The 27,093-nt window shown below is 46.8% G+C and overlaps 1 protein-coding gene across 6 annotated transcripts in view; it reads left to right on the forward strand.

The window, feature by feature from the left end:
• FRYL (FRY like transcription coactivator) overlaps positions 1 to 27,093 on the forward strand; it is a 3,055,992-nt gene that overhangs the window by 1,033,591 nt on the left and 1,995,308 nt on the right. For all 6 annotated transcript variants that reach the window (XM_069631694.1, XM_069631695.1, XM_069631691.1 and 3 more), the window contains 2 exons: positions 19,602 to 19,797; positions 26,325 to 26,449. In XM_069631694.1, the coding sequence (XP_069487795.1) occupies positions 19,602 to 19,797; positions 26,325 to 26,449 (321 nt within the window). The remainder of the gene's footprint in view (positions 1 to 19,601; positions 19,798 to 26,324; positions 26,450 to 27,093) is intronic.

The following is a 27,093-nucleotide window of genomic DNA, read 5'->3' on the forward strand; positions in this document are numbered from 1 at the left end:
CCCCACACCACTCTAGTCCAGCCCACGGAACTACAGACCAGCTCACTCTATTTAGTCCAGATCACTCTTCACTACGTAATCATCACACACGTTCACTTAAGTTTTTACTTTGGGATTGTGAGTCCTAGCTGGAACGGCGTTTCGCCTCAGCGATTCTTGGGCACTTCCTCTTGCCCTTATAGCCGCGTCTTCACAGTAGGTTCCAAAGTCAATCCACGGGGGTAAGAGGAGCGGGTCCACACACCACCACAACAGCACACTTGGAGCACTTGAGATGCGCGAGCAGATGCACGTGCGCCTGTGCTTATGTGGATGGCGGGAAGTCTGGTCAACAGGGGGCGGTCCTCAGTTGCTTGGATTTTCGGGATTATGAGTCCTAGCTGGAACAGCGTTTCGCCTCGGTGATGCTTGGGCACTTCCTCTTGCCCTTACAGCCGCGTCTTCACAGTAGGTTCCAAAGTCAATCCACAGGAGTAAGAGGAGCGGGTACACACAACAGCACACTTGGAGCACTTGAGATGCTTCTCTTGCCATGCACCCACCCTCTGGAAATAGATCTTGGTGTTGGCTCGGAATGCCCCCACAATTCTCCAATTTTGCAAATCTCTCAAAACATGGCTCTTTCAACACAAACTTACCAAGGACTAATTCCTTTGGACGCACATACCAATGTACAGACCTCAACTCGCAGTACGGAGCGACTGTTAAAAGATGTTGGCCCCAAATGCTGGATACGCACGCTCTGTACAGCCCTCTGCGTCTCTCGAGCTAGGTCTGCGCTTTAGATAAAAACATTTTTAAAAAATAGATGCGTTAGTGGTGTTCGGAGTAGTGTACTTCAACTGCAGGCTGTGGGTTGGCAACATGGGATAATAAGGCATGAACTAGGAGTGCTCTGTGTGCTTGCTTAGCAACAAATATTCAGAGTATGAAGACAAAACCCTTCTTCAGTGCATTAAATTGAAGCTTGCTGAATACGGATTTTCGGCAGACACAAATCCAGTTCATCTGTAAAAGGAGCTGTTTTTTTGCAGTGTTAGACTGTCATGTGATTGACATGTATTGAAACCATGAAGGCCAAACGCAGATATTTGTAACAAACATTTTTTTGAGTGGGGCACCGTGTACATATTGGGCCAAATAACAAATAAGGGTGTTCTCTGGTAATCTAAAGTTGTCAGGATGGCTGTTCCGCAAGGTCTGATACGTTTGTTTTTTAACCTAAAAAGGACGTCTCGCTCTGGGAATGGCATGTCCAAATAATTGTTTGCCTGTATTTTCTGAAGCCCAGGAAGTGCCCTTTCTCTAGCTTGACATGGTACATTTATTTTAAAATGTGTTTTTATAACATCCTGTAGTCTATCTGCTGTTGGTCTCAGTCTTTCTCTAGTGAAATATACTAATGGGCTTCATAGGAATAGTTCTGTCCTCAGTATGTTTGTTTATTGACGGTCTCCATGATAAATAATTCATAATTGACCATTTATATAATGTAGTGTTTTTCATAGCTTGGTGTCACATTTTCATTTCGAGGGGATTGGGTCCTCTGACATATTCCATATCTATGACATGTAATCACCACAGCTGTGCTGCTTCGGAAACTTTTCGGCGTCTGCGTCCTGCGTCGATGACGTCGATGCGCCGTCGTTGAGGACCTCCTCCGACGTCCGATGTCATCCGATGTGATAAGTAGGACGCACGACGCCCATAGCCTCAGTTCCGTTTTTTCCGCGAACGTGTTGCTTCGTGTTTCTCGGTTTAAACGCCTCGACTCTTTGGAGTTCTGTTATTCTCGGTTCTTCGAACCTGTTCGTTTGTGAAAATCCTTCTGAAGATGTCTACTTCGTCTTCGACCCCGCGTCCGGGCTTCAAGAAGTGCGGGGAGTGTGGGTCCAAGATGTCAGTGACGGACTCCCACGACGCCTGCCTCTGGTGCCTCGGGGAGGCCCACGACACGGATGACTGTATCGACTGCCAGTCGCTCACGTCCAAAGCCTTACGCGAACGTAAGAAGTTGTTGTCGGTAGGTCGGGTGTCCAAGCCCCGGAAGTCGAAGTCTGCGGGGCTTTCGACGGATGATTCGAGGGGTGACTCTCCGTGTCATCGTCGGAAGTCTCGTGGGTCTCCTTCTAGGAGTCGGTCTCGCCACTCCTCAGCCTCTTCGAGGCATTCTCGGAAGCGCCGACACCGGTCGTCTTCCAGGTCCTCTTCGGAGGGCTCTGCCCGGCGCGTCGCTTACCCCTCCAGCCGTGCGACGCCGGAGGAATGGGCTTCCTTCGGGAAGAAGATGCTGGCGATTCTTGAGTCGCAGGGTACTCAGCCGTCCGCGCCCCCGAGTGGTGTCGGTCGTGTGGGGTCGAGAGACACCGCTCGCAAGAGTGGTCGGCACGAGTCACGGGAGAGGTCCCGTTCGGACAAGGGGACTCGTTCTCGACGTACTCGTTCCAGGTCCCGGTCCTCGACGCGTTTGAGACCGTGTGCGCCTGTGAGGTCTTCGAAGAAGGCATCGACGTCTGTGGCGTCGAGGGCGTCGACAGGCTTTCTCGAGGCTCTGGCTCAGAGGAAGTCGTCGATGCCGTCGACGCTCAGGTCGTCGAGGGACACGCTCGGGGCTCCGGCCTCGAGGGCTGTGTCGACGCCGCCGATTCTGGAGGCGCTGCATCTGACGTCGACGGCGATTTCCTCGACGCCGATCCTCTCGGCGCCGATGCCGGTTCTCTCGACGTTGGCGCCGATTCGCTCGACGCCATCGACGCCTTTCGTGTCGGAGGTACCCCGGGGCACGGGTGGACCCCCTAGGAAGGCTCTGGTTAAGAGCAAGCACTCTCGAGTGCCTTCTTTTCGCCACCTGGACTATATTTCAGAGGCGGATGAGGATTCTGATGGCCTGGTTCCTAGTCAGGTTCCGGATGAAATTGTCTCGGGCCATAGTCAGTTTGGCGAGTTGAGACAGTCACTGCATGATGCCAGTGGACTGGACACCTCTCCGGAGGTGGAGTTTTGTAGGCCTGAGCCTGGCTCTCATGCTGATTCCTCGTACCGGCGCCTTATGGCTCGGGTTTCTGAGTACTTGGGATGGTCTGCTCCCCCAGGGGAATTTGTGCAGGATGATCTGACAGACATCCTTGATGTTGGTCCCCCAACTGACCCGGTTCTGCCGTTACATATGGCTTTACAGAGAAGGGTGGCTGCGGCTTGGACTGCTCCGGAGAGTCTCCCGGCGGTGGGCAGATCCTTGTCGCAGAAATACCGTCCAGCCAGTAGCGACCCCTGCTACTTGACTAGGCACCCCACTCCGGAGAGTTTTGTGGTGCAGGCAGCCACGTCCCCGGCGAAGCAGGCGTCGTACCCTACCATCCCTCCTGATAGGGACGACAAACGTTTTGATGGCTGGGCGAAGAAACTGTTTTCTTCTGGTGGTATGGCGCTTCAGGCGGCCAACTCCATTTGTGCCTTGTCGCGTTTCACGCACACTCTGTGGAACTGTGTTGCGTTAGCGGCTGAACATATTCCCGAAGGGGACGAACGGGATGGTTTCCTTGCTATGGTCCAGGATGGTAAGGATGCCGTGTGTGAGTCCGTTCAGTCGGGTTTGGACTTAGCTGAATGCGTCAGTAGGTCCATGGCGGCGAGCACCGTGATGCGCATGTTTGCGTGGTTGCGGAAGTCGGGGTTTGCTCCTGATGTGCAGTCCCGGCTCCTCAACATGCCCTTTGACGGTGAACACCTTTTTGGCAGCAAGGCTGACGAGAGCCTTGAGAGGTTGCAGACCTCAAAAGCTGCAGCGAAGTCGTTGGGCGCTGCAGTTCGCCAACCTCCGCCTTTTCGTCCTAGGGGACAGCAGTGGAGGGGTGGTTCCTTTCGCTATTACTCATCCTTCAGTAAAGCGAGAGGAGCTGGCAGTCAAAGAGGCCAACGCAGGGGTACCGGAGGTGGACGACAGGGTACCCGTGGTGCCAAGGCCGCTCGGGCTGTTGCCTCTTTGCCCTCAGGTAACGCCGCAGTCGCTCCCACTCAGTCGTGAGGCCATGTCCCATGGTTCGCCGGTTGGGGGAAGGCTGGCGCAGCATCTTGTAGAGTGGCAAGCCATTACTTCAGATGTGTGGGTTCTGGAGATCATAACCCACGGCTACTGTCTTCGCTTTCGGCACAGGCCTCGCGACAATCCACCGGGGAACCTCTCTTTGCAGAGTCCGGATCCGCTCCTTGCGCAGGAAATTCAAGCCCTGCTGGAGAAAGGCGCCATAGAACTGGTGCCTGTAGCGGAGAGGAACAAGGGATGGTATTCCCCTTATTTTTTGGTTTCGAAGAAAGACGGGGGATTGAGACCCATCATGGACTTGCGCGGTTTGAACAAACTCCTCAGGAAGGACAAGTTCAAGATGGTTACGCTCTCTCAAGTCCTCCAGGCCCTTCAGCTTCAGGACTGGTTGGTGTCACTCGACCTCAAGGATGCTTACTTCCATGTGCCGATCCATCCCAAGCACAGGAAGTACCTGAGGTTCGCGGTTGGCGACTTGCACTTTCAGTTTCGGGTCCTGCCGTTCGGATTGACCTCCGCCCCGAGGGTTTTCACCAAGCTAATGGTGGTGGTGGCAGCGCATCTCAGGCAAGGGGGGATTCACGTCTACCCCTACCTGGACGATTGGTTGATCAGGGGGGGCTCTCCCGAGCAAGTCCTGGATCATCTGTCGGTCACCTGTCGCTCCCTTCACAGGCTGGGCTTCTCCCTCAATTTAAAGAAATCCCATTTGACGCCAACACAGCGGCTCCAGTACATGGGAGCAGTGCTCGACACTTCCCTGGGGCTGTTTTTTCCTCCCCAGGTGAGGGCTCTTCACATTCAGCAGATGGTGCACAAGTTTCAGCATGCCCAGATGCTCCCAGCGTTCGAGTTCTTGAGGTTGCTCGGCCTCATGGCATCCTGCATTCTTCTGGTGCCAGAGGCTCGCCTGCGGATGAGATCTTTCCAGTGGGCACTCAAGACGCAATGGTCGCAGTCCTCCGGCAGGATGTCGGACTCGATTCAGGTGCCGTCCTCGGTTGCCCGGGACCTTCTGTGGTGGGCCGTCGAAGGCAACTTGATGAGGGGGGCTCCATTTTGGCTTCCCTGGCCGGAGGTGACGATCGTGTCGGATGCATCCCTCACGAGATGGGGAGCTCATGCCAACGGGCTGACAGTCAGCGGTCGTTGGTCTCCGTCGGAGTCCAGACTCCATATCAATCTGTTGGAGCTGAGGGCCGTCAGGCTAGCCCTGAAGGCTTTTCTGCCGTCTGTGCGAGGGAAGAATGTCCTGATCCTGACGGACAACACAGTGGCCATGCACTACCTCAACAAAAAGGGGGGGCAGGGTCACTTCCTCTGTGCAGGGAGGCGATGCAGCTCGAGTTCTGGGCCATCCAGCAGGAAGTTTCGATCTCGGCAGTTCACCTGGCCGGAGCCGAAAACGTGACGGCGGACGCTCTGAGCAGGCAGAGCGCGATCTCTCACGAGTGGGAGTTGGCTCAGGAGATTCTCCTGGAGATCTTCGCCCTTTGGGGGACCCCTCAAGTGGATCTCTTCGCCTCCAGTGTCAACCGGAAGTGCGAAAGGTTTTGCTCGCGGGAATTTCCTCCAAAAGGAGCCTTAGGAGACGCGTTCGTGGTGGAGTGGTCCTTCCCGCTGCTGTACGCGTTTCCTCCAGTCCCCGTCATCCCGCAAGTGCTGCGGAGGTTACGGAAGTTCGGTTCCCGGATGATCCTCATTGCTCCGGCGTGGGCTCGGAGGACGTGGTACCCAGACCTTCTCGACTTGTCCATCTGCCCTCCACGTCGTCTTCCCTACCGAGACGATCTGCTCTCACGGGAGGGGGGGTCAGGTTCTCCATCCAGAGGTTAGATCCCTCAACCTTCACGCTTGGCTTCTGAAAGGTTGAGGTATAAGTATTGGGACCTCCCTGAGGACGTGATGGAGGTGTTGCTTTCGGCACGAAGGCCAGCAACAAAGTCTCTGTACCGGTGCCGTTGGCGTAAGTTCTGCGACTGGTGCAGAGTTCAGAATGTGGATCCTTTTGCACATCCCCATGGTTCTGTCCTTTTTACTTTCTTTGGCCCACAGGGGCTTGCAAGTGGGTACCGTTAAGGGTTACCTGGCGGCGCTGTCTATCTTTAAGCGCTCGTCTGCAGAGTGTTCTTACTTTAAAATCCCTTTGATTTCACAGTTCCTGAAAGGGCTCACTAATGTGTTCCCTCCGTCACCTTTCCTGGTGCCCGGTTGGGATTTAAACCTTGTTCTTAAGTTTCTTATGGGTGCTCCGTTTGAGCCTTTACATTCTTGCCCTTTGAGGCTGTTAACTCTGAAAACTGTGTTTTTAGTTGCGGTTACTTCCGCTCGCAGAGTGAGTGAGTTACAGGCACTTTCAGTTAAGCCTCCCTTCACTGTATTTCACAAGGACAGGGTTGTCCTTAGAGTTCGTCCTTCTTTTCTTCCGAAGGTAGTGACGGAATTTCATTTGGCCCAGAAGGTTGTTCTTCCGGCATTCTATCCTCCTCCGCATCCTGGTAAGGAAGAGGAGAGGCTCCATAGGCTTGATCCTAGGAGAGCTTTAAGCTTTTATGTTTCACGCATGTCCCGGGTCAGAGTGGATGATCAACTCTTTATTGGTTACGCTGGAAAGCGTTTGGGGCAAGCTGTGACGAAACAGACTTTGTCTCGCTGGATTATTTTGCCCATCTCGGAGTGCTACCGCTTGGCGGGTAAGGATCCGCCGGCTGGCTTGCGGGCCCATTCTACCAGGGGTATGGCTGCGTCTACTGCCCTGCAGAGGGGTGTTCCTATTCGCAACATCTGTGATGCAGCCACCTGGGCTTCAGTACATACATTTGTACGTCACTATTCCCTCGATTCCATCCGAGCACAGGATCTGGCCTTTGGCAAGGCGGTCCTTTGCTCTGCTATTTGATTGGCTGTTCTAAATTTTGATTCTAAATTCTTTCCCTCCTCCTTGCTTTGGTACTGCTTTGGGAGTCTGTCATAGATATGGAATACGTCGGAGGACCCAATCCCCTCGAAGAACAAGTTACTTTCTTACCTGGTAACGTTCTTTCGATGGGATGGTCCGACGACGTATTCCATATCGCTCCCGCCCTGCCTTCCCCGCTGCAGAATTTCTTTTGCGATTGCAGCTTACGTTCCGCACGGCTTTGTGTCTGACTGGCAGTTGACTTATGTCACACGTTCTGGGGGAAAAAACTACAACTGAGGCTATGGGCGTTGTGCGTCCTACTTATCACATCGGATGACGTCGGACGTCGGAGGAGGTCCTCGACGACGGCGCATCGACGTCATCGACGCAGGACGCAGACGCCGAAAAGTTTCCGAAGCAGCTCAGCTGTGGTGATTATATGTCATAGATATGGAATACGTCGTCGGACCATCCCATCGAAAGAACGTTACCAGGTAAGAAAGTAACTTGTTCATCTTCATGTATATATTTCTAGATTACTTCTTTCTCAGGATACTGTGAATTTTGTATACAATTAACAGTATTTATGACATTTTCTGAGTAATCTAATGGTGCAACCTAATTGATTTGAAGTAAATGTACACAAGTTTACCTACGATTTTACAGTAAATCAATGTACACTCCATGCCAAATGTCGCTTCATGATATAAGTCTGTCATTGCCTTCAATTGCTACCCTGTATCAACACTGGTCTTCTTCACCAGAGCCAGAGAGCTTAGATTGAGAACTCAGACATTCAGTGGGATTGTTGATTATGGCTTCACAACCTTTAGTCGGTTGTTTAAGATTAAATCTGTTTCATTGTGAATAACTTCCATTTCCCTAGGCCTTAAGAAACAAATGTTGGTGGAAAATGATTTAATATGGTCTTGCTTAATTTAAATGTGTGCTAAATCAGACTGTAAAGTAAATAATTAAGTCACATACATTAGCCTTATTCCTATTCGAACAACTCAAGGGATGTCTTCAACGAGCAGCCTAGTTGGCTATCAATGCTGCAATAAAAAATCTTTGGCTTGCGTTTTCAATCGCAGAAGAAAGCAAAATCCGAATTTGTCTGTTAGGAAAGATTTCTTTTTTGATAACTTTCCCTCCATAGTTTCCCAGGGAACCCTATTCTTTTTGCTTTGTTTTTATCCTGTCCTAACGTTATGAATGGAAGTAAACCCTTGAGCTTCACTCCCTTTTGCTCTTTGTTATGGGGAAATTGATCAACCCTACAGACTATCACTGCTGATACTGTTTCTATTTTTAATTATTTTACTTTTTAACATTGCACATGGTGCCTTACAGTGCAGTGCAATGGTGACACTTTTGTATCACACTAGGATTTTACACATGGGATTTTTGGTTACTTCTTTATGTGCCTTAAGACCAGCTTGTGGCAGCAGATATGTTTTTACAATTTTTGCATTATTTTTATTGTGCACCTTTGTGTTGACCATGCATGGCTACTAAACTTGGCTAGTGCCCTAAATTGGCTCTGCCACGAGATTGCCTCCTGCTTCTTTGGCCATATTGTTGTTTGGCCTTCTTCCTGCTTTGCCAGGTCAGAAATTTCCTTATAAGGTCATGCACTTGCCTGGGAAAGCTTTCGCCAGCTAGTGCTGCCTTTGTGTGCATTTGGCCCAGGAAGGGGGTGGGCCGGTTCATTCCCACTCCACATCATTGGTGCCAGAACGTCTACACGTGGGCCAAATGTGAAACCAGTAGTTGTCCCGGTTTGGACAACTACTGGCTGTTTGATTGTTGCAGCTCCCTACCATTGGTGGACTTGGACTTGCTTCCAGCTCGGATCTTTGAAAAGAAGGGCACCTCTGCAGCCATTCCTACACATCCTTGCTCGAGTAATGAATCCTTTGAAGAACAGCCTGATGAAGACCCAAAGCCAAAAAACTGAAGTGGCCCAGAATCCCTTGCAGTAGCCAGCCTAGTGAAGCTCTTGGACTAGTGGGCCCGACTAGTCAGGACTCCTTTTCGAGGATCGTGCCCTTCTGAGCCTTTGGAAATGTCCCTAGACTAATCAGCTCTCTCACGGCTAGCTCACCAGAAGCGCAGCCGTTCTGCGTTCGAGTATGGAACTTCGGTGGTCGCCAGTTTATGACTGCCACCATTAGCCTTCTCTACTGATTTCAGCTTCCCACCTTCACGGGAACCTGTCCTGGAGCAACTGCTCTGACTGAATGATGCTTGTCACCTGTGTGCATAGACAGTAGCTGGAACATTTACGTCCACACTGTTAAGTGTCCTGAAGAGACCTGCATCAGTGGATCTTTTAAATTATCAATGCTTATTGAACCCATCTACAGAGACTCCATTCTGGTGAAAAACATTGTGGCTCCTGTTACTTTTGGGCATAAGACCTCCTTCATCTTTTGGACTTCTTAAGTTAGGTTATTGGCTTGTGTTGTGGTTCCGTCATTGACTGCATCTAAAATACATACCTGCTATGGCTAACTAAGTTATTTGATGTCTGTTTGAAACTGTGCGATACTACCCATTAGATTAATGTTCCAGTGTGCTCATAAGGCCTATAATGAATAACTGAACTGTATTTTTATAGTTGACTGTCTAAATTGAATTTTGTGCCATACTATGTGGACTCGATGAGGGCCCCTCGCCCCACTCACTCTCTCCTAAGATTAAGCCTTGACTACTATCCATTGCTACCTTTAATTGGGTTTTAGCTAACCTCCGAGTTCCCTGTTCACGTTAAATAGGGTGGCCACCTGAAATCAGGTCAGATTCTAGAAATCCATCTTAACAGGCGATGTTACCCTTTATGGATGTAAAATGTAGGTAGTCGGGTGATCTATTTCATTCTTTCACTTTAACACCCTTACACTGTTATTGATTGTTTTTCTCAACTGCACTAACAAATATCCTTGTAATTGGGGTAACTTGCTTATATAAAATTGCAGATTTTAGCTGTAACACTCCTTTTTGTTTTTTTAACTTTATATATTTAATTTTAAACTGCATTATACACAACCATATCGAGAGATTAATTTCAATAAGCGGTTTACCATTAAGTCTCATGTCCGCCAACAATAGTTAAAAAACGATGACAGATTTTATGTTTTAACCCCTTTACCCTCCCTCCCCAACTTAGAAAAATAACTGTGGCACAAGTTTAGTCCATAGTGATCTTGCCCTTAAGTTCACAAAACCATTATAATCGGGGTGCGATATAAGGGCTGAAGCTAAGTTAGAAGCCATAGATTGTCTGGGTGGCAAGTCCAGAGGACAAGCTAGGGAAGCTATTTGCTTGCAGCAGGATTGCCTAGAACACTGGGAAAGGCTGGGTGAGCTGAGTTACCAGAATTTTGTGACGAGCCAACACGCTGAAGCAGACAAGCCGGGACGCTTGCTGGCCTGGCTTTACAAAAGTGAATCCAAGCATTATATGATAAGGGGGATTGTGAAGGGTAATGGAGAGGTTTGCGGGACGCAGGAAGGCATAAATAAAAGTGTTCATGATTATTACAGGGAGTTCTATGCTGAGACATCAGTAACCCGGTTATCTGAGATAGAGGAGGCCTTAGTGCAGATGGATATCCCAAGGTTGGATGCAGGAGGGTTGCCGACTGGTAAGACCCAACTCACGGACGGATTACACAGTGAATTTTATAAAAATTATAGTGCAGAAGTCACCCCCCTCCCCCGTTGCTAGCAATGCTTATTGAGGCGCTGGACACAGGTGCGTTGCCTATGTCGCTGAGAGAGAGTCCATTATCCAATTATTGAAACCTAATAAGCTGGACACTGATTACAGATCTTACAGACCCCTGTCGATGCTCAACCAGGATAGGAAGATACTTACAGCCCTAATGGCCTAATATCCAAGCTGGTACACTCGGACCAGTCACTTTACGTTCCAGGCAGGAACATCACTTGTAACCTGAGGAGGTTACACCACATCCTGCAACCTGGATAGCACACAGCTTTTGGCGGTGGCCTCGCTTGATGTAGTCAAGGCATTTGACTCGGTCAGATGGCCATGGTTGCTGGAGGTGCTGAAGAGCTTTGGCATAGGGCCCACCTACATTAAATGGGTTCTGTGGTTATATACCAACCCAGTGGCGAGAGTCAAGACAGGCACCCAAATCTCAGACCAATGGCTGCTAGGCACACGGCAGGGCTGCCCCTGGTCACTCATGTTATTTATATTGGCCTTAGAACCATTGGAGGTGTATCTCAGGAAGGAATACAGAGATGCAGGCATAGTGACACAGAACTGCAGAAACCCGAACTCCCTATACACAGATGACCTGCTTCTATACCGACAGCACGCAGAATCCAACTAGCAGTACAGATGTGTTCGAGCGATATGCAGACCTATCTTGTATAACAATCAATGCACAGAAGTCAGTCTTGTTCCCCCTGGCTGGATATAGAGGGAAACCCCTAGACACATTGCCAGTGCTACCGATTAAATGGGAGGTGGACACCTTTAGATATCTGGGAATAGACATTTTCCACAATCCTAAAACGGAATACATTCAGAACACTTTAAAAACAGTAGATTCATTTGAGAAATCAGACATTTTGGGCCAAATCGACGCTCTCGCTAATCGGGAGGGCTGCCTTATTGAAGATGGTGGTGCTCCCGAGGCTTCTTCATTGCTTCACTAATGTCCTGTATGACATACCCAAAGCCTTTTTTAGGAAACTAGATCTGATTTGTTGCAGCTATAGATGTAGGATGGCACCACTGAAATTGCTGAGGCCGTGTGATCAGGGAGGCATATAAGTCCCCAACTTTGGAACATATTCTGTGACATGCCAACTCCAATTCATTAAAAACTGGCTGTCAAACGAGCAGACCCAAGATACTTTGTGTCTACAGCCTGCATGCCCCCCCCCCATTCTTTCTGACACTGGGTAGGTCAATCTGGAGTAGGACTTGTCTTCTAGACAGCGAATTAACCTACCCCCTTCCCAGATCCCACTGGTGACATTAAAGGTAGAGGACCCACAATTTAGGCTTATGTGAGGAAGTCTTGGGAACCACTGGGGATAGTGACAGTGGGTGATGTATAGCGGGAGTGGAGACCGATGACCTTCCTTGAGCTCACCTCAGAAACAGGCATACACGAGCGGCAACATATAGTTTATGCCTCACGCCTCACCAGACTGAAGCAGAAATGGCCGGGAGCAGATGGGGTATTACAGGAAGATGACACGATAGAAGCATTGTATGATATCTCAGCAGGAGGGCATGCAATCTCGAATATACAAGCTATTAATGTCAAAACCGGGGGATATCCTGGCGCCGATCAGGCAGAGCTGGGAAGCAGATTTACAAGAGCAATTGTCGGATTAGGTTTGGGGCAGAGTGATAGCTTACCATAAAGTGTCCCGGAATGAAACATTTCGGTTGATACAGTTATATGTAACTCACTGGACATACTTAACCCCTGGGAAAACAGCCAAGTTTGGCAAGCCTATGGAACAGTCATGCCCGAAATGTGGATTGATTAATGAAGACCTGGTACATATGTTCTGGGCTTGCGTGGAAATAAGACATTACTGGGAAGGGATAGCTAAGGCCCTAGCCAATGCTGATATAACATTAGACACTAGCTCCCCCACAGCTTGCCTGCTCTGTAATTTTGCAAGACGGAAGCAGGCAAGGCATGTTAGTAGGTTGAAAGACTTAGCTTGTATTCTGTCGAAACGTAGAATAGCGATGGGTTGGAAAGCGCGCATGGGACCAGAAATACATCTGTGGTGGAGGGACCTCAGGAAATGGTCAATATCAGAGACCTCAGTTTCGCAGGAATCAGCCTGCCGCAGCCAGGAGGAGCTAAATGTAGGCTTGGATGCCTGGAAACGTGTGTTGCAGGACTTACTGGCCCCTGAGCAGAATTAGATCCAGAGGGCACTAAATGTGCATTCATAATTGGCATACCATAGACAAGGTATATATGTGGTACAGACAGATGTATAGTGTTATTGAATGCTATGGGTGGAGTGGGTGGGGGTATTGGGATGTGTGGGCATGAACAGACATGCACGCTGTATACCATCATGTGACTGTATATATGAATTTGTAATGCACACTGTTGTGAATAAAACAGTAAAGCTGTTTTAAAATAAAAAAATAATCGGGGTGCAATATCCTCCCATTTCAATTTAACAACATTTTTAAGTAGACCAGGTTTGTGATGTTGGTCTAAAGTCATATGTGTTGCCGTCAGCAGATGGGTGATTAGGGTTGCTCTTGAGCCACTTGCTGTGTAAATATTCTACACAACCGCTCCCAATATTATCACCTCTGGAGTATCCGGCAGCTGCACATCTATAAGACTTATGTGCCCCAAGACTGCCTTCCAAAAAATTAGCTTTCAGGCAGAACCACTGCATGTGTGCCAGATCGCCCTCTTCTCTGCATTTCCTCCAGCGAAGGGGGGAGTACCTATTATCCATCTTGTGGATCGTTGCGGGGTGAGTTACCATTGGAGTTGCACCTTGTGAGGGGGATCTTTAATGGCACAGCTTTTCGAGGCCTTATGGGCTCTCCCCCATATCAGACTCTAGTCCTCTTCCATGAGTGTGTTTCCCAAATCCATTTGCCATCTAGCCATATACAGGAGTTGCTCCTCCAGCATTGCCATGTCCAGTAGATGGTATAATCTTGCAATGCCCTTCCGAAGGCAGAACATCTTGCATTGTAAGCTCCAATCCCAGTGGTACCCTCATACCAGCTTTTGTGATACCCAGTGCCATATTTTGATGTATCTGAATCTTTCCAGCTCCCCCACATGGAATTCTGCTTTGCACTCCTCAAGCATCAGGGGAACTCCCTCTCTATAGAAATCTGTTAATGACAAATCCACTCGTCCCATTCCCCACCCCACCCCACACACCCAAGAAGCGGTTACTGTATCCTGGGTTAAACTCGGGTGGGAATCCTATTGGAGTGAAGGGCCCCAGCTGCTTTCCACTCTGTTTTCGCGCCTGGCCCCAATAACGGAGCATTTTGTTGTTTCTACGACCCAGAAACAAAAGTGAACCCAATGGTATGTTTGTCACCCCTTGTTCAAGTTTACACCATTCCTTTAAGTCACACGTTGTGAACCAATTCAACATCGGGCCACCAGTGCTGCCACGACATACCTAATCACTTCAGGGACACCCAAACCTCCCATCAACAGAGCTCCTAAGAGGACCTGCCTGGGAATTCTAGGGTGTTTTCCTTGCCATATAAAGGAGATCATTTCCTTCTGTAAAGTTTTGATCATATGGGATGGGATTCCAACTGGGAGTGATCTAACCATATAGAACAGCCTGGGCCACAACATCATTTTAACTGCACTATCCAAGAGAGCCATGATAGTTCTTGCATGTCCCACTGTCTAAGATCGTCCTTCAGGTTCTTCCAAAGAGGCGGAATATTCACATTATATATGCTAGAGTAGTCCTTAGCCAGAGTGACCCTCAGGTAGTCTATCACACTTGGCTCCCAAATCAGAGAAAAACATTCCTGCTACATTTGTCTTCTGGGTCTACAGGTATATTGCAGGCTTTTGATTTAGAATAAATAATTGCGAACACTGAGACCTCTGTGAATTCATGTAGTACAGCCATCACTTTCGGCACAGACCACGGGGTATTTCGCAGGAATAACATCACATCATCCGCGGGTAACACAAGCGTCTCCAGCGCTGGTGACCACATGAATGCCCTGATTTGTTTCCAATGACATCCGCCAGTGGCTTCATGGCCATTGCGGAGATTAGAGGAGACAAGGGGCATCCTTGATGCGTACCATGCCTAATATTGACCAGGGAGTAAAGTTTCCCGTTCAGAACCAGTTTTGTTGAGGGAATCTAAAAATGTGCCAACACCATGTATATATTTTCTGTGTCGCACAAAAAAAGCTTCTAACGTCTGTCCCCGGATGCCCCAATCTATCGAACACCATTGTGGTGTCCAGGGCCACAATGGAGAACCTCTGTCCTGATATCTTCCCCCAATCGATCCCATTCACGCCTTTCTGATATGATCCTGCTTATGCCTCTCTAGGATAAATCCCACCTGGTGTGAGTGGATTGTCTTAGGTGGGACCCCCATCGGTCTCCTCGCTAGGACCTTGATGTATAGTTTTGCATCCCCGTTGAGCAGGGATGTCGGGTGGTAACTAGTGCAATCGGTAGGATCTTTCTCAGGTTTTAATATCCGTATTGTCGCTGAGACCCATGTCTTGTAATATAACCCCCTGTTCCATAATCCTATTGAATAGCTTGGTGAGCAGAGTTGTTAGCCATCTCTTAAATATTTTATATTAGCCATTCCAAAGCATTCTGGTCCTGGCCCCTTGCTAGAAGGCAATGATCCTATCACTAGTCCCACCTCCTCAGCCGTGATCAGAACTTCTAGTAGCGCCTTATCCTCTTCCGATATTTGGGGTAGGCTTATTTTAGCTAGAAAGGCCTTCTGTAGCCTAGAGTCTCCTTCTTCCCTTTTGAGTAGGCCTGCATGGAAAGTTTCCATTATGGTAATTTTCTCAGTTTCGGTGCGTTTCAGTGGCCTGCCTAGTTGCGCAACTGCACAACAAAATGTCTTGCTTGTTTCCGCAGTTTAGCAGCTAAGAACTAGTTGGCCTTTCCACCTCTTTGATAATAAGATTGCTTAGTCTGTAGCAGCAGTTGTGCGATCAGTCTGCTAAGTGGGCTTCCAACTGGGCTCTGACTTTACCAAGGGCCTCAATGTTTTAAACTTATTTCAGGGCCTTCTGAACAGTTGTGGCCTCCCGCATGACCTGTTCTAAGTGAAGATGCTGTAGTTCCATGTCTCGCAAAAAGGCTTTGGTCTGAATTTTGAATTCACCACTGGTCACAGCTTTTTTCCTGCATCCCAAACTACTCTCCAATCTGTCTCCCCAGTGCCATTCTCCTGGAAATAATGACGTATTGTTGTTTCCATATGGAATCTAAGCGTCACATCACTTAGCACTAATTCATTCAGCCTCCATTGCTTCAGTTCTTTTATCATGGGCCTGACCTTTTCTATCCTCAATGTGACAGGGGCATGGTCCGTAGGATTTCCACCTATATCAATCACAAGGACTTGAGGTATCAATGTTGCTGATACCAGGATCTTATCAATCCTTGAGAAACCTCTATGTGCTGCTGAGAAGTGAGTGGAAGAATTGTCATGTTTCTATTAGACCGAAATTCCCGAGAAATGTCACCAGGGACAATGTTCATTCATAGTGGGGGCCCCTGTCTTATCAAGCATAGGATCCATCAAGCAATTAAAATCACCTCCCACTACCACCTGCCCTTTACACAACCATCATATTTTCTTCAGACCATATACTGCAAACAGTGTCAAAATCCAGTTCCTGCAAAATAGTGTCTTTTAACAGGCATATGTAATCCCTGAAAATTGAGGGAGACCATATCTAGTTCAGCCATCTCCAGATTGCTGCAACCCCTTTCTGTCAATCACAGTGCTTACATCAAGCCCAGTTCCCTTGAGCACCAGCCGTGTGTCCAATATTGCGCCACTAACAACCCAACCAAATAAACCCAACTCCCCAACTTTCAATGAAACCCACAACCCTAACACATCGGCAACCAGCTCTCCCATCTCGGATCTATTGAGCGTCTCAATGCACATGGGGATCATATCTGACGCTCCCCCTGCCCCCATCCCCCCAACCTGTGACCGGGACACCCACCCATTTGAAACCTTCAGATGCCATCACACTCAGAACTTTTCAACCAGAGCCTTCCAGTCTCCAGAATCCTCCCAAACCCCCAATAGCAACCATCCTCCCCATTATGCCCCACCATTAACAACCAAAATCATTATCCACCCATTATGATCAAGTGATTTGCTGCTGCGTGCCCTCCACGGCCTCTACCTTCGGGTATGCGCACTTCATCTTCCAGCCGTCCCTTCTGGGCTGATTCAGTGGTGCTCTGTCCAGCGAAGTCTCCACAGACCGCACAGTCTCTCCATCTCCCATTATGTCTGCCATCTCTTCTTTTGAAATACTATATGGCTTAACTTGGAATTCGAACCACAAGCCACATGGAAATGTTCATCTATAGCAGATCTCCCTGGCCTGTAGCAAACTCGTCACAGTCCAAATCTGCTTTCTCCTCATCAAAGTTGCCTTCGTCAGGTCTTGAAGCGGCACTACAGCAGGATCTCAGAACTGTATTGGTTCCTGCTTCCTGGCCGCAGTCATCATCCCATCCTTCATATGGAAAAAGTAGACCTGTGTGGGGACGACCAGCATCAAGTTGGTGCACTGCTAAAAGGAGGTATAGACCTGTTGCGTCCGGTCCAACAATATCTCCCCCTCTGGGGACGTGTTGAGTAGGTGGTGGAAAAGCACCAACACATAATCTTTTAGCTCTGAGTCAGATACAGCCGTTGCAATCCACCGCAGTCGGATATTGATCTCTTGCATCTATTTTCAGCATCCTCTTGCCTCGATATCTCTAGTTGCTGCACCAGGGTGTCTATTCAAGTAGCTTGTTCAGCTTGCCCGTTTCCTTGTTCGCACAAGGTCTATATTCGCCCACCCTTTTTTCCACCGCTAACACATGTTTATTTTTGGTCGGAGTTTGTTTTATTTAAGGAGGCTGCTTTGTCCTTTATTTCTCTTTTGATTTACACCAGCATTTCCTGAAGATCTGATCTGCTTGTGGGCAAATCTTCAGATTCCGAAAGTGGGCGGAGGGGGGGGCTTAGATGTGTGGATCAGCACTGCTGTCTGCTTTGTCCCCTTCAAGGCGCAGTGACGAGGCCGGCCTGAGAGTTAACGGGCAGTCCGCCCGCCATCTTGTTTTCGCTGAGTGTTCCCGGCCCACTTTTCTTCCTTGTTGCACAAAGAGGGGCCACATTTTGTAGGTATATGGGCCCCCGGTTAGTGCACTGGCATGGGGAATTTCAAGCGACCCAGTCTCACATTAGGGCGTTGTAGGGGCTTGCGGGCTGGTCTGGCACTCTGAGTTTACCGGGGGACCATCTGTCCTCTTACTCAGCTGGCCATGCCCCTTCTGTAACTCTTCTTACTGACAACATAGGTTGGATAACTGTTTTTTAAAAAAATAGACACCTTACGAACTCGCACATCTTTACTTCCATGGGTGATCTTATTGGCACAGCCATATCTTAGCAACTTTTTTTCAAAATCCCTCCAAACCAGCAAAGAGGGTTTTAACCATATCCGGTGTTGAGACATTTATCACATAGAGAGAATGAAAGAATGTAGAACATCAAAACAGACGGTACTCTTTGCAGTGCTTTTTCAGCTTCTAATTATTCAGCTGCTAAATGGATTGTCATGAATCATTTTATTTTAAGAGAAGCAAACAACATTTTGAGGCGACCCAAAGCACATTTTACAAGAGGGGTAGTGGCTATTATCCAAGGAAATCCATAAGGCAAGTTGGCGATCTCTCCTTACATTTGCAGCACATTACCTTTTGGATTCGGACACTACTGTATGCTTGTTTTGGCTAAGCATCACAAAGAACCTAGGTTTTCTAGTTTTTCAATGTATTTACTTGATACGTCATTCTCTCTGTTATGGAGGCTTGAAATACTTGACAAATTATCAGTCTATAATCCTCTCTCCATTATCCCCCGGCATCACGAATTTAGGTGTTTGTCTTGCTTATGTAGTCAATGTTTATAAACATCAATGCAGAATCTATGCTGGAGAAGTTAAGGATACTTGTAATCCTAGCTCTCTGTCATAGGTTTTTTCATTGAATCCATGAACCACCTGCCCACCGTCCCTTGGGGATTTGGATTCGAGATTGGAGACCTTTTCAAATGCAACAGGAACTATACCTCGATCTATAAATAAAACAGTGTCTGCAAACTGTCAGTAAAATGTACGCTGAAAACGGCAGCACCCTTCTGCCTTTTTGGTAATCTGCCTCCTAATTTTGATGTTCTGCGCTAGGTCTAATGTTCTAATAAGGAACTTTTAAAGTAACTGGTGTACTATTTGGATGTAAAATTGTCTTTAAAATAAACAGTAATCCAGAGAGCCAACATGCATTATATTACTAGATGTGTAAATAAGTGTATTCTCTGTTTGATGAGTGTTAAAATATCCAGCACTTAGGCATATCTATTAATTTGTCATGAATTCAATGAGATTTCCCATGATGAACAAGGATTACAAGTAAAAAACATTTCCACTCAGTGAACAGTTGGTTCTAATGCCATTTCCGAGTATTAGTGATCTGTGCGTGTTCAGAGAATTGTTAATTTATGCTGTAGGATTCGGATGGCTTCCAAGGGGCTTTATTGATTGATTGCTTTGGAGTATGCACTCCATAGGATGTCGGAACCAGTTTTGAGTGAGTTCAAGCACCTTTCGAAGATGCTTTTGGGTGCTGATACTTGTTTTGAGGGGGAGAGAGTACTGAACTTGGAAGGCCAAGTACTCTTAAAGGATAGATTAGGATTTTGTTCAGTTTTAAACAGTGTCATTACTTTTAGGTTTAGAAATCATTCTAAATCCTAAGTAAAGGTTTTAGGAAATGGCATTTCAAGAAGTGTTTTTATAATGGCTTTATGTATTGTGTTAATTAAAGCTACTTTTTCCCCCCCCAGTAGTCCAATCAATGCAAAGAAACTAACAGCAGTCACAGGCAGTGATTCCTACATTGGACTGTGGAGAAATTACTTGATACTCTGCTGCAGTGCAGCAACTTCCAACACATCCTTAACATCAGCAGGTTCTGTGCGGTGCTCCCCTCCTGAGACGCTGGCGTCTACTCCAGACAGTGGATATAGCATTGACTCAAAAGTAGGTATATTACAAAGAGAAGTTTACAGCATTTATATTATTTTATTAGAGCTTTTGTGTAGCTGATTACTAAATACTGCAGATCACTTTTCTGTACTGACTCTGTGATAGCGTATGTATGTATGTATGTATGTATGTCTGTCATTTTTTGTGCGCTCTGAGGCCCCCATGCATGTGGCACTATATAACACTGAGTATCTTTTTCACTCACTGGTGTACAGAGCCTTACCCAAGAGCCTGGGCATTGATGTCTGTTAGGGTTTTTCAGAAGCACGATTTGTGTATGTCTAGGAAGCCAGCGTAAATGGCACTGCCACGTTTATTCAGTCTAGGAAAGATCTTACTGGTACAGCGATGGGACATCAAGGCTTAGACCAAGGAAATATGGAGCTTGGTGTGCAGTACAGTTAACGTACACCAGGGTTTGCTGACCAAGAATTTGTCCACACTGGTATCAAAAATAAACTTACTACCAACAAAGGTGCATTTTAGCTAAGAGTAGTGCAGGTAAGTAAAACTATATATAGGCATGCACATCACAAATTTAGTGTCCAATTTGGACACCAGCCACACTTTACGTTATGACAGTTATTCGACAATACACTGTTTGACAATATAATTATAGGGTGTTAATATAAAGCATAAACCTAAGAAAATGAACAGACACACCAACACCTGGAAAATAGGGTTGGGCAGTCCAACCCTATCCTCCAATTTCTCAACCAAGTCCTTGGGGAACTTGCTAGCATTGGGCACTTAAGGAGAGTGTATAACAGTTGCAAATGTTCTTCAAAACAATGTGGTAGCTTTCAATGCAAATGTGAAGCATGGTTATCTAGTGACTCTTCCTAAGACGTTACTTATATATTTCCTGTGAAAGAAGGGAGCTACCAATCCCAAAGGTTGAGGGGGTCTCCAGACAGATTTTCTGTACCCCAGTTCCACCACCTAAAGTAAGGCAAGGGTAACTGCTGGGTAAAACCTTACATCCTATTGAATTCCATGTGGAATCGGAAGGCTGCAAAACATGTATTCAGCGTAGCTCCTCAAATGCTAACCAAGGAGACAAACTACTTTGAGTAGGTCTATGATGTTGGGAGTGTGGGGGGGTGGGGTGGGGAGAGATCTGCTCTCATGGATTGCAGCTTTGGGGGAGAGTAATGTGGCTTTGTTTGACAGCCGGGTCTGCTGAGTTCACAGTTCTGGTCTCTTATTGCAACTTTAGTTCATGTACAGGCTGGAGTGCAGGCTTTCGGTGAAGGACCTATGCTTCAATAATCCTGATGAAGGTCAACCTTGAAGATGCAGCGTGTGGCGAGGAACTGGGCGAGCATTTAGGAAAGCCCATGGTTCAATTAGGGCATCCACATAGGAGATTAGTAATGAGGGGCGTTCAGATGATGTCATATATTCTTTAATACAAGCTACAGAGGAAAATCGGCAGGACTGTGTAATGGAGTAATACGTTTCAGGTCCCAATCGGCTAAGGCACCCTAAGATAAAGGTACAAGCGTTTCATCTGGGAATGGGGGAGAGTAGAATGCTCACATTGGTATGTGGTAAACGTAGTTGGCAGATCTCCTTTTATGCCACATGGAGAGGCATAGTCTAGAATGGTTGACAAAGTCCAATAAGTAGAACTCAAAATATTTGGATACAATAGCGTTATGATGGGAATACCTAGTTAGCAGTATATGGGCAAGGTAAGGAATTGCAACTAAAATGCAGCAGTATCAAAAAAGATTGGTTTTGTGTTTAAAAAAAATGTTTGTCTGCAGCTTTCCCTCCAAAGTATTATGGACTCCCAAACCTTTGATTTTGAACCTGTCCTGACTTTTTACAGGGAGATGAAACCTTCATCTTCACTCTCCTGGCCTTCTGCTAATTTGGTTAAGGAGTGACTGCTCAGTCCTTCAGACTATCAGTACTGGGAAACTGTTTCCTTTTTGTCTTTTAGTTTTTGTAACATTTTAACCTTGCATGAAGCATCTTACAATGCAGTGAGGATAATTTTAGTCTTTCACACTTGCGATTTTTGGTTACTTGTATATGTGCCTACAGGCAAGCTGGGGGCAGCAGATACATATTTACCGTTTTTGTGTTTGCCTGTGTGCACATTTACAGTTACCGCGTATGGCTACTAAACATGGGTAGTGCCCTAAAATGGCCACGCCACAAGATTTTTGTTTATTTGGCCATATTATTTGGCTTGCTTCCAGTCTTGCCAAGTCAGGAAATCCCATATAAGATCATGCACTTGCTTGGGAAAGCTGCTGCTTTAGTGGGATAGTAATGCATGATGTGTGTGGGTGTGGGATATGTGTGAAACCCACAGTGTTCCCAGATTGGACCACTGCTGGCTGTTTGGTGCAGATCCTCACCAATGGTGGGCTTGAACTTGATTTCAGCCAGGAATTTGGATCAGAAGTGGACTCCTGCAGCTATTTCTTCAGATCAACGTTGGAGCAAGAATCCAGTATAGAAGAACAGCCGACTGAAGATGCAAAGAACAGTCCTGAAGATGTCCATCCTTCCTTCCTGTGTCTGGCCCTGTGAAGCACTGTTGGACTACCTAATCTGCAAAGGCCCTCTGCGGTCCTTCAAGCGGTCCTTCAACCTCTGGACTGATAGGACCAGCCAGTGTTAGGCAGAAACCTGTGCAGCTCCCTTAGGGACCACTGCAAAAAGTTTGACTACAGGTGTTAGCAGTAAACACAATTGGTAGCAGTCTGTACCACCCTGATTTACCTGGTAGCTGTGGCTGAGCAGTCAGACTTCTCTCAAGAAGAGTTAGGCAGTATATAGAGTATACACAATAGGGCTAAAAATACAGTAGCACAAGCAAACACTGACCAGAGCTTTGGTATAAAAGTATATAATTATTTATTTAAAAACACACTTGTAAAAATACACTGGCACTAATATTTCAAGCAAGTTCAAACACAGTCACTAGAAATATATACACCTCCCTAATTAATTATTTGACAAGTCTAGGTTAGTACACCACTTTTTTAGCAAAACAGAGGTGAGCGCGTAACCATTGATGGCACTCCAATAATGATTTAAAAAGGGAGAGAAGAGGCGGAAATAGGAAAACGCACAATACCAACACTTTTAAAGAACCACAGCAAGTCAAGAAAGGCAGGGTCTACTGTAGAGCAAAAAGTTCATAGGCCAGGCCCACTGTGGGAGAGAGCAAGGTGGAATGTGCTCATGATCACACAGTTGAAGTACACTTAAAAAGTATTTGCAGATAGTTCAAAAAGCAGTTGGATCGGTTCAGAAAGGTAATGTTAACAGGTCCGGGGTCACCCCAGGATAGAGAGTCCAGGATTTACGGGACACCTTGAACAGTCTGTTGCAAGGGAGACCAGGTGGGACACAGTACCTGAAATGGCGAGAAAGCTCCAGAAGGGTCAGTTGTTCCTGGCAGCTGGTGCAAGTCGGGGCTTCATCCAGGGGAAGAGAAGATCTTGACGTGGAGGAAAATTGGAGGTCGTTGCACTGCCAGGGAAGAAACCAGCCGTGGAGTTTCCCTGTTAAAAGGTACTACCCTCTTATTCGCGGTAGTGGTGAAGCGTGGCTATCCGGCCGCCGGGGTGCTTGGCACGGACGATTCGACCACAAGACGATCCAGAAAGGCGAAAAAAGGCTGCACTGGTTAACCCCACCAGCTCAAAGGAAGAAGACTCTCCTGGAAGAACAACTTCTCTGTCGTTGGGAAGTGGTGAGTTCGGTTCAGCAGGGCTCCACTGGTGGTGTTGTCGTTGCAGGTGGGCTCAGCTTCTCCCTCTTCGGATTCTTTAGGTCCTGTGGCGACTTCTGAAGTTCCAGTCCCCAAAGCCCTGCTTTTATGCAGAAATCCCCCATTCATCAGTCCTAGCTGTCACTCAAACATGCTAAGCGGCTCACCACTTGGTCAATCACAAAAGAGTGCGACTTGAGTTGCCGAGGCAACTCAGTCCAGGGTGCCTATTCCCCCCTCCCACACATCATGTAGACCCAGACATAGTGGCACCACTTTTGGAGGCTTCTGTGCAGAAGCCCGTCAAAAGTGGAACAACGGGCTCGACTTGGGTTGAAGTTACATAGGAGAAAACAAACGCCATTTTAAAACAGAGTCCTGATAAAAAGACGTAACCGGGGAATAAATATTAAATGAATAACCCAGCGGTAGCTTTAACATTGCACCAAAAAAGTGGTGCGTTTAAAATGAATGGGAAAATCCCATAGGAAATATTCTGGTGGAATATTTTGCGTGGTAACCACTGCCACCAGCCAGAAACTCGACAAGGGGGGACTGGACAGTTGCCCCTTGAAAAACAGACCCAGGGGCAATCGAATTACCCCTACCAGTACTTCCACAATATGATCGTTTATACTGGTTCCGTTCACAATTTAAGACTAGTCAAGTCAATGGTGACTTTACATGCCCTGGGAGACAGAATTCAGTCCCAGGGTATGGAGTCTATGTTTGGGGGCCCATATGACACCCATGTGTCACTGTACTGAGGGTGCTGTGTAACACACTTAGCAAAAACACATGAAGCCCTATGGAGTAAAAGACCCCATAGCCCATAAAACACATTACAAAGTCAAAGGACATTCTCAAATCAGGCCTCAGAGTGGAAGAAAAATAGTCTCACTCTTAGCAGGAGAAAAAATGAAACCCCAAAAATCCAGCAAAGCTGCTGGGGGACTCACTAGGTTTGGGAAATTAGCCTAAACAGAGAATTCCCCCTAACAGCCAGTCTCTGTGTTCTTTAGGATGCAGCCTTCAGAAGTGTCCCTGGACTACCCGGTGGACTGACTAGCTCTACAGTGGGTTACCTCGCTAGAGCAGTCAGTGTTCCTCATTTGCAACCAGAACTTCGGTGGTTGCCAGCTTGTGGTGTAAGTCGTCTGTGTGCTTAACTTCAGCCTCCAAGCTTCAATGGTTCCTGCTCTTGAGTCTTCAACTGAAACTGAAAGGCCACCTGCTGTCTGTGTATGGTGGCTGTCGCTGGAACTCTCCTTCCCCTGTCCTGTGAAGTTTCCTGAAGAGGTCTGCATCCGTGCTTTCTCCACTCCCAGGGCCCTGGACCCTACCGGAAGAATCCTTGCACCCAATGCTCCTGTTCCCCACTCCCAGGAACAAACTACTGGGAAGTCCAACCTCCAGCGAATGCTAGGCTACTGGGCGAGGTTAAAGAGACTGCACTCATAACCTTGCAGGATTACAAATTAGTCAGATGATGTGCTGGGGGTGTCATTGAAAGAGATGGGAAAGCTGCTAAAGACAAATGTCCTAACCTTGTCACTGAAAGCCATCACTGATGGGCAAAAGGGAGCTAGTCAGAGAAGGACATTTAAATAATAACACTAACCCACCTTTGATGAGACTAGTTTAAGACAATGTACTCTCATTTGGATCACCGTATCAAACTCTTTAGATGTGGTAGCTGGGCAGGACATTGGTTGTTGCTTTATGTTGTTAGATATATTTAACTTGCTGAACATAATACATACAAGGAGAACATTGTATGAAGTTGCAACAATGAGAAAATGGTACTTTAGATTAAAATAGTTACAAATTCCTTGTTCATTGAGAACAAATTGCAAACCCTTACAGACAGACAAGAGTTCAAACTGATTTGTCTCCAAATGCTTTGGCGAGTACTAAAGATTCAAAGATGTTTTAGATCCCACAGCATTCTGAGAGGTTCATCCTAGAACTTCGCGATTTTTTACCAAATGCACCTTTGCGCAATAACAAGGGGCCTGTGTTTTCTGAAGCTAGTACTGAGAAGGCAAAACCGAGATTGAAAGGTGTCGGAAATATAGAACAGAAATCGCCTATATGTTCTTTGCATCACTTGATGATTAAGATGTAACACGAAAAGCAGATCACAAACTGAAAAGCATAATAAAGAAGACCTTGTTTTTGTTTGTTCCCACTTCCAATAGTTTGGTTAATGGTTGCTTGGGTTGGTGAGGTGGAATGGGCCATTAATGAGCTTTCTCCATGCAATACTCTTCATGAGATCTGCAGATGGTATGTAACATGTCTGAAGGCTGCAAACAAATGTAACTTATTTTGATTTGGTGGCAAACCACCCTGGCCACTAATCCAAGTAGGTATGTGCATTATCATGTTTAGTTCAGTGTAGAAGGTTGAAATGTCACATGTTAAGTGCTCGATTTCTGCCAAGTACATGATTGTTGTCAACAGTTGAAACTACTTTGTTAAATGTGATTTCCTTTTGATGAAATCTTTAATATCAACTCTCTGCTCAGTACAGCAGTCCTTGTTAAGCAACTCATGTTTTTCCTTTGTACTTATAGCGGTTTTCCAGTTGCATAGGAGGAGCTTTATTACAATTGCTGCTTTTTGAGTATTTTTTGATTAAGAGGGAATGATTAAGACACCATGAAACAACTGAGTCAGGAACTCCACTCAACTGGGATCAGGGGCACATGGGCATGGCTATTGTGAAAATGATGCAAGCCTATCTATTAAACTAAAAGCTTATGGTCTTTTCTTCCAGATACTCGGCATTCCATCCTCTTCCTCCTTGTTTAAGCACATAGTTCCAATGATGCGCTCTGAGAGCATGGAAATTACAGAATCCCTTGTCCTAGGACTTGGCAGGAGCAATCCTGGAGCTTTCAGGTAAAGAGTTTGCTAGAGCCTTCATATTGCACTAATACAGGACAATCATTTACAGTAGCTATGGTTGTCAATTTTCAGAGTTTGGTTCACAGTTAATGTCCATGAAGGATCTCCCTCCTTCACAACTTTTTTGGAAAGTCTTCTTGCAACAGGCATGGTCAGTAAATGTTTTGCAAGAAGCTGCAGTAGGGCAGCAATCACATGTAGAGCTCAAGAATCCCGACACGTGAACCACCTATTACTTAACTCGGGTACTCCAACATAGAGTCCCCAGTTCCTGTTTTTCTGCCTTTTGGTCAGCGACATGCTCTCCTCTCTACCCTTTTAGGGTGCCTTTGTTTTGCTATTGGAGGTTCATTTTTGTGACTCTTTTGTTTTTTAAATGGTGGTTGATTTTTATTTTTCTCTCGCAAGAGGCGTTTGCATATTGAATTGTTAAAAAGGTGATTTAATTGGGTTTTTCTCAAAATGTTTGGCTTAAACATTTTACTAATTTCTCCTCATCACCGGCATGGTATTATGTATGCTATTGAGTTCAACATTTTCAAAACAGTCCACACCCTTCCTTGCTGCAGACCTGCTCAGGGCCTGAGTCACAACACACTGAAACCTGTATCCTGTACAGTCCTGCTTTTTTGCACTTG

Source organism: Ambystoma mexicanum, chromosome 6q (genome assembly GCF_040938575.1).
Source record: "Ambystoma mexicanum isolate Mex_15411 chromosome 6q, UKY_AmexF1_1, whole genome shotgun sequence".
Lineage (NCBI taxonomy): Eukaryota > Metazoa > Chordata > Amphibia > Caudata > Ambystomatidae > Ambystoma > Ambystoma mexicanum.